Raw genomic sequence first — 7,570 nt, 5'->3', positions numbered from 1 at the left:
GCCACCCCCCTCCCAGCAGCATTTCTAGACCCTCCCTGATGTCTCTGTACCAGCTCTGGCTGTTCCCTGGAACACAAAGCCATGGGCTGATCCTGGTTCCCTCTGGGTGACCTCTTGCACCACAAGGGTCCCCACTGAGTGACATTTCTTTTTTCTCACCTTCAGTTCGAACCTTCCAGGCTACTCTTTGTGGAGATTTCATTCTATTTCCAATATGGAGCAAAGCTCCATCCTGTCAGATCTCCTCTAGACCCTCTCCAGTTCTTCCTCATTCCTCCAGAATGGGGAACCTCACAGACAGACAGACCAGTCCAGATGTGGTGACCCCAGGGCTGAGTCCAGGGGGGTGACAACTCCCTTGTCTGGGTGCCCACACTCCCCCTAAGGCAGCCCCGTGTGCAGTTGGCCGTAAATCAAGGGGCCACTCTGATTCTTTGTAATGTCATGGAATCAAGTGGCACCGTGACACTGCAGGGCCTCATGGAACCAAAGCAATGCAGGGACACTGTAGAATCCCATGGAACCAAGGGACCATTGTGACATGCAGGGTCTCTTTGGAACAAAAGGAACCCTGAGCCACATCAGAGTCTCATGGAACCAAGAGACCACTGTGCCTCCCCAGAACTCCATGGAATCAAGCAGAGCCGCTGTCTCCCCCCCGCCACCGCACAGACCGGAGTCACCGGCTCTGCCCCGCTTGGACACCTCTGGAGTCAGCGTGTTCTTGGGCAGCACAACTGATCTCAGACCAGAGAGTTTCTCAGATTTTGCTTTGCCCCCTCTTTCCCCTGGTTTTGTTTTTTATTCTTTGTTCATTCAGGGGGAAAAGGGGGAAGGGAGGCACGTGTTGATCCCTGTTTTTATCTGTTTACAAAAGGGAGTTGGGGCGGAGGGGAGAGAAGAGGCAATTTCTCTCTCTGCTGTTGCTTTGAACTGTTCTGTTGGTATTGCTGGTTTTGCTGCTATATATCTTGTCAGTAAACTGCTATTTTTTCACTTATACCTCCTTGTATTTTGTCTCCTTGTACTGGTGGGGAGTAAAAGAGGAGTGAATTCATTTTATTGGAGTTCTTGCCCCAATATGTGTCTTTAAACCAGGACAGGTTGCTCAAGGGCTCTCTGAAATTTGGCATCATTCACAAAGGACTTGAAAATGCATTTTGTCCTAATGTACAGAGAGATAACAAAGATGTTCTGTAGTGGTGTTCAAGGGCTGGTCACTGAGGAATTTCACCAGGAAGCAATGGAAATGTATGCTGGTTGCCATGGTAACAAACCATAGCAATAAGAATGTATGATGGTTGCCGTGGTAACTGACACTAGCGATTGGAATGTGTGATGGTTGCCATGGTAACAGACTAAAGCAATGGAAATGTTTGATGGTTGCCATGGTAACTGACTGTAGCAAGCGGAATGTGCGATGGTTGCCATGGTAACTGACTAAAGGAATGGGGAAATGTATGATAGTTGCCATGGTAACAACCATGGCATAAAGAATGTATGATGGTTGCCTGGGTAACCGACTATGGCAATGGGAATGTAAGATGGTTGCCATGGTAACTGACCGTAGCAGTGGGAAGTATGATGATTGCCATGGTAACTGACTGTAGCAATGGAAATGTGTCATGGTTGCCATGGTAACTGATTATAGCAATAAGAAGTGCAGTATGTTGTGGAATGGAATATCTTCTGATTTGTGAGATATGTTTTAGCTTTTGTTGAATAATATACAGGATCATTGTTTGTGTTTATTGTTTTTGGAATTTCTAAAATTGCAAAACAATTAAGTTAGTGTCTGATAACGTCTTTTGCCCCTTTCTAGTGTGTGTTGTTGCATTACTGTATTTGGAATATGTGTGAATGGATGTGCATTATGTAAAAGTTAGATTTTGTGTGACTAACAAGGAATTATATGGTGTGTATTTTTATAAGTAAATAAGGATTAGTGAAATCTCGAAGGAAGGAGGCTTCGAGGTGTGAAAGTAACTCTGTAGCATAGCGTGAATCAGTTATAACATTCATAGGTTAATTACAAAAAAACTTAAATGTCATACGGATAGGAGTAGGTTCTAAAACTTGTACAGAACCCCGGTCCAAGGTCTGTACCTTATTGTTCAGTTGTCCTCTTTTGTTTTTCCAGATGCAGATGGTTCCGGTGTTCCGTTCATTCATTTCTTGTAGTTGTTCTTTACCTTTAAAAACAATCTTAGCAAATTTGTTAATAACAGTTCAGTCAGTCTTTGATGGAGAGTGGGCAGGAACAGATGTGAGGATCAGCTGAATCTGGAGTTTTTGAAGCAATAGTGGTGAGTTATTCTTTGTTATAGTGTCTTTTACCTCAAAGTTGAAGGTTTAGAGATGATCTTTCATTGTGTAGTCTTCTCTATCTGAGATTTGTTCCATTGTTGGGTCTGTTGAACTTTTTCTGGAACATTTTACAGTCCTATTTCTTAATAATATCAGTTAAAGCAACCATAATCAGTTTTAATTCGGTCTCTTAGGCAGTTTTGATTTACAAGTAGCTATTTTGCACTTTTGTTGACATTATGCACACTGTTCTGTGATAGCAAAATATTTTGAGAATGTTTGAATGTATTAATTAACAAATATGGGGATGTTTAAATTCTAAACTCATTATTTGAACAACATTATCATAAAAACTGCATCTATGCAGATGTATTTGAGAGTTTAACAACTTTAACAATTTCTAACAACTTTTATCTTTAACAATTTAAATAAAGCCACTGGGAAACTAATGAAAAAATAGGAAAAAACCTCTAAAGCTTCAGTGTTCTGGTTTTGTGGAGATATTCTTAGTTAACAACGACACCAATTTACATAGTGAAAGGTAATCGTAAGGGCTTTTAGACAATAAAGAGGATTTTTTTCCCTCACAGTGGTGTGAGCGAACAGTTGATAAAGTTTCAGTTTGCTATGTTTTGCTTTTCTTCTCTCATATTATGTAGGAAGGGAGATTTTGAGTGAGGGCTAAGAGGGGTTTGTTTGCTGTCTCCCTCACCAAAAGGCAAGCCACCTGTTCGTTTAGCCAAAAAGTTATTAGGAAAGTTTTGACAGGAATAGAGATAGGGTAAGAGATGATAAAATCTAACTCCACCCAGTTGCTAAGCAGTAAATTATTGTTACTATGTTTGAAGGGTAACATATTATCTCTTTCTTTGCAAAGGCAATTATGCAAGAAGTGTTTTTTACCTTTTTCTTTAATCAAAAAGTAAGTTGTAAAATCTCGGTTTTCAAAAACTCCAATCTTTTCCCACTCTGAGACAGGGGCAAAAAGTATGAAAATCCATCTTTCTTTAGGTTTGAAAGACAAATAGATTAGCGAAAGGCTTTTTGTTAATAGGAGGGCTGTGTTTTTATGGTCCTCTAGTAGTGTATGTAAATGCATCAGCTCTGCCCTAAGGAAAGGCCACTGTTTCACTGATTTAGGGCTATCTGTTTCTTGGGTTGCCTGTGGATTTAGCTGCAATAGAGTTGCTTTTAGGAAGAATCTGCTGTTAATTGACTCTCCCCTTCACTGAAGCAGTCTCTGCTCTACAGAATGAGTGATTTCAGTGGGACTAATGGAAACAGAGTTAATGTTTGGGCTATTGATGGCTATGATGTCTCTGTTTTTTTCTTTGGGGATGCTAGTTTAGGAATACTTGCTAAAAAGGTTTGGGTGTTCTTTAAGGGCCATTGTGAGGCAGATACGATTGTTACGTTTGTTCTGCTGTTAAAAATGTTTGATATTTCTGTCTTTGCCTCTTGTTCTAGTTGCTTAATTTGGGTAAAAGGCAATTTATGCGTGTTTGTGTCCTGAATGGATTTAAAGGTGTGTATCTTTATCTGTGTCATTTGTTGCAGCCCAGTAGGGCATCTTTGGGCTTGTATTGTGTGAGAGACTTGTTTATTTTGCCTCATCAAAGCATTTGCAGTAGTTGTTTGTAAAGGGTTATGTGTTTTTGCAGCTGAATTTGTAACTGGTTGTTTCTTTGCTACTTGTTTTGTTTTGGCTGCCCATGTTGTGTATTGCATATCAATTCCCATTACGTGAAACAGCATTTTAAGATTGTGAGAAGTAAACACTTGATTTAGGGTCCCTCCCAGCATGTCCATCCTTCCCCCTAGAAACAAAAAAGAACCTTTTAAGATAGCAGATAATTTCCCAATTAGTAAGGTTGCCTTTTTGTGACTTAGAAAGTTAAATATAGCAGCTGATAGCTGTATGTCTGCTGCGCTTTGCAGTATTACCTTTGTATTGCTAGCTGTGTTGGTGGGTGGTTTGTGATGTCCCAGCTGAGATTCCCGCAGCACAAAGCCAAGGGCTGCTAGTGTTGATAGCGTAGCCAATATATAAACTGTCCATCTTAGCACCGGCAGCTTTGACTTCACTGACAGTCTCAGCTCGGGCAGGCATATGTTCCATGCGCTCTCCCTGTCTGTATTCTCCTCCTCGGGTTGAAGCAGTACCTGTAGCCATGTCTGCTGCGCTTCTTCTTCTGCAGGATCTAAAACTGCCTGTCCTTCTGTCAGTTTTTCTGTCCCACCGAGCCCGAGCTGCCACAGCTTGGCCAGCATCTCTGGGGAGTTAAGTTCTCCTTTTCTTTCATCAGGCTGTCTCTGACGTAGAAGCTGCTCTGAGTTTGGTGGTGGTTGCATTTGCTCTGAAGCCGGCAGGGGCTGTGGGTTGGCTCCTTGGCGGGAGTAACATGGTGGTGTCTTTGTGGCTGTGTGTTTGTCCCACGTTGGTTGTGTAACTGGTGGGGACGGAAGAGGCACCTGCATTTCCGCCTCGCAGCAGGAGTAAGATGGTTGCTTCCACCTCGCTACGTGGTCGCTCTGCAGTGATCCCAAGGTCGGGGCTGCCGCATAACCTAAAGGAACCAGCGAGCCTCCCTTGCCTCCATGGCAGCCGCCCGTGCGCTGCCTCCCCGCCTCTACGGTCGGCAACGGTGTGCGCGGAACCGTGAAAGCAGTGGGTCTGGCAGCGCTGCTCACACTAGGCACTGAGCCGAGTGGTGCATGCTGCTGCCGCTCCTGCTCCGCCTGGCAGCGGTGCGGTTGGTGCTGCAAACGGGGTTCCTGCCGACCCCGCGCCAATTTCCCCCGTGCTGCACCCTGCCACGGCACCTGGGGGGTGGCGCGGCCACAAGCGGCTTCGTGGCAACCTTGGCTGCTGTGGCGGCGGTGAGTACCGGCATGGCTGCACAGCCACCAGGGCCACACCGGCAGCTCTGCACCATTCGGCGCGCGGTCCAACGGCAGCTTCGATCAGCAACTGAGCCCCCACTGCAGGGACCGGGCTCGCCGTGGCGGGAAATCAAGCGGCCACGTGCATGGGGGGGGCACTGCCCGCGGCAAGTGCCGCACCCAACCCCGCGCACAGCCACGCAGTCGCGGTGGCAGCCGGGGGGTGTGTGGAAAATGGAGTACATGGCTCCAGTGTTAACCCAGCGCCATGCGTTTCTACACTACACGCCGCCTCCGTGCCGACCCCCTTGGGGCTCCCTCTCCCCCTCTTCTCTCCCTCGCCCATGGAATTCCCCAATATCATCACTGCCTTGCCATGCGGTCGGGGGGGTGTTTGGGGCTGCAGTGGGGCTGGGGGTAAAAAAGTCCATTATCCCAGCTGTGTTTGCTCTTTTATAATGAGAGTTCAAGGCAACCATAACTTCCTTCCATGCAGCTAAGTTCTTGAGAGCTTCCATATCACCTTCACTTGTTTTTTCAATTAACCTGTTCCCAATTTTTCTCCAAGATAGCACTTGGTGAATTCCAGTTAAAAGTAGAGCCGGTTCATTTATGGAAATCCAATACAATAAATCCCATAACTTGCTTTTTTCTATGTTTCTGTTCTTGTAAAAAGTGGTTAATTGCTTCAGCTGTCTGTTTAATTTCCAGAGAAATCCTCTCCTTTTGGGAACACCACCCTCCCATCTCACTAGATTTCTTAAGTTACCTCTGTGTGCTGAAGCTGAAGTTTTCTTCTGTTGTCCTTTTCGTCCTTTTTTTCTTCCTTTTTTGACCTGTTTTGAAGAGGTAACCAAGCACACTGAATTCTTCCTTTTTCCTTTTGATTTTAGTGAGATAGAACACCTCTGGGCAGGCACCCCACAGCTCAATGCTCCTGGTTTTCGATGTCTGTTGATTTCCCAAAAAAATCAGGTGCCGTTTGAGGTGCTTGTTTTGCACGAACCCCGCTACTCACACCAAGGGGAGCGAGAGAAGAATTACTTTATTACAAAGGGTGTCAGTTTAAATACAGTGTTTAAATTGTGTCACATGATCTTTCAACCAATGACATTGTAGTATTTCATTGAGCATGAGTGAGAGCCCAGAAAACTACAAGTCCCAAAATCATTTGCTAGATTCTTCCTAAACCATGAACCGTTACAAGAACCTGCCCCTGCAAAAGGGGACTGGCCCTTTCTGGTTGAAAAGGATGGACTAACAGTCACTGGACTCCAGGGGTTGCCTCAGCATCAGGGGCTTCATTCAGGGTGGAAGCAGCGGCCAAAGCTTTTCCCGCAGTTGAGGCACTCGAGGGCTTCCCTTACCGGTGGGTCCGTTGGTGTTTGGTCAAGGCAGAGCTCCAGGTGAAGCTCTTCCCACACTCCCCACACGTGTAGGGCCTCTCCCCGGTGTGGATGAGGCGGTGTCTGATGAGGTTGGCGTTCTGCTTGAAACCCTTCCCACAGTCGGTGCAGCGGAAGGGCCTCTCATCCGTGTGTGTCCGCTGGTGCATGAGGAGATTGGAGCTGGACTGAAACCTCTTCCCACACTCTCCGCACTTGTAGGGCCTCTCCCCGGTGTGGATGCGCTGGTGGGTGATGAGGGTGGAGTTCTCCTTGAAGCCCTTCCCGCAGTCAGTGCAGTGGAAGGGCCTCTCATCTGTGTGTGTCCGCTGGTGCTTCAGGAGATCTGAGCTGGTCTGAAACCTCTTCCCACATTCCAAACACTTGTAGGCTCGCTCCCTGGTGTGGATGCGCTGATGGGTCCGGAAGTTGCCACTATCACTGAAACTCTTCCCACATTCCCCACATGTGTAGGGCTGTTCTCCAGTGTGGATACGACGATGGTTGAGGAGGGTGGAGCTATGCCTGAAGCTCTTCCCACATTCCCCACACGTGTAGGGACGTTCCCCAGTGTGGATGCGACGGTGCTGGATCAGGGTGGAGCTCCGGCTGAAGCTCTTCCCACATTCCCCACACCTGTAGGGACGTTCCCCAGTGTGGATGTGCTGGTGTCGGAGCAGGTCTGTGCTAGTCCTGAAGCTCTTCCCACATTCCAAGCACCTGAAGGGCTTCTCTCTGCTGGGAGGCTGCTCAGGTACCACCAGGTCAGAGTTCTGCCTCAAGGTCTGGCCGCCTTCCCAGCACAGGCTGCCTCTTTCCTCCTCAGAGTACCCTGGGCTGGCTTTGGAGCCCCTCCTGCGGGGGGATCTCTGGGCCTTTTCCTCCCTGCTGCCTTCCTGCGCCGTGGAGCCCTTCAAAACGGCCTCTCCCACCAGGGTCTGCTGGGGAGATTTGTCCTCCGGGCTCTCCGTCCTCAGCTCGGGGCCTGGGGCAGG

General features: G+C 47.1%; 1 protein-coding gene across 1 annotated transcript; it reads right to left on the bottom strand.

Moving 5' to 3' along the window:
• Window positions 1-6,450: 6,450 nt before the first annotated feature.
• Window positions 6,451-7,564, bottom strand: LOC113979311 (zinc finger protein 239-like; the record flags this gene model as incomplete). The annotated part of the gene is made up of 1 exon (XM_027706743.1): window positions 6,451-7,564. A coding segment is annotated over one exon (1,011 nt), but the record flags the coding sequence as incomplete, so codon positions are not given.
• Between the last annotated feature and the right edge of the window lie 6 nt (window positions 7,565-7,570).

The sequence above is a fragment of the Neopelma chrysocephalum genome, unplaced genomic scaffold, assembly GCF_003984885.1.
Source record: "Neopelma chrysocephalum unplaced genomic scaffold, ASM398488v2 Primary Assembly neopelma1_71083, whole genome shotgun sequence".
In the NCBI taxonomy this organism is placed as follows: domain Eukaryota; kingdom Metazoa; phylum Chordata; class Aves; order Passeriformes; family Pipridae; genus Neopelma; species Neopelma chrysocephalum.
Note: the sequence above shows the minus strand (reverse complement) of the source record. Positions and strands in the feature narration are given on the sequence as shown.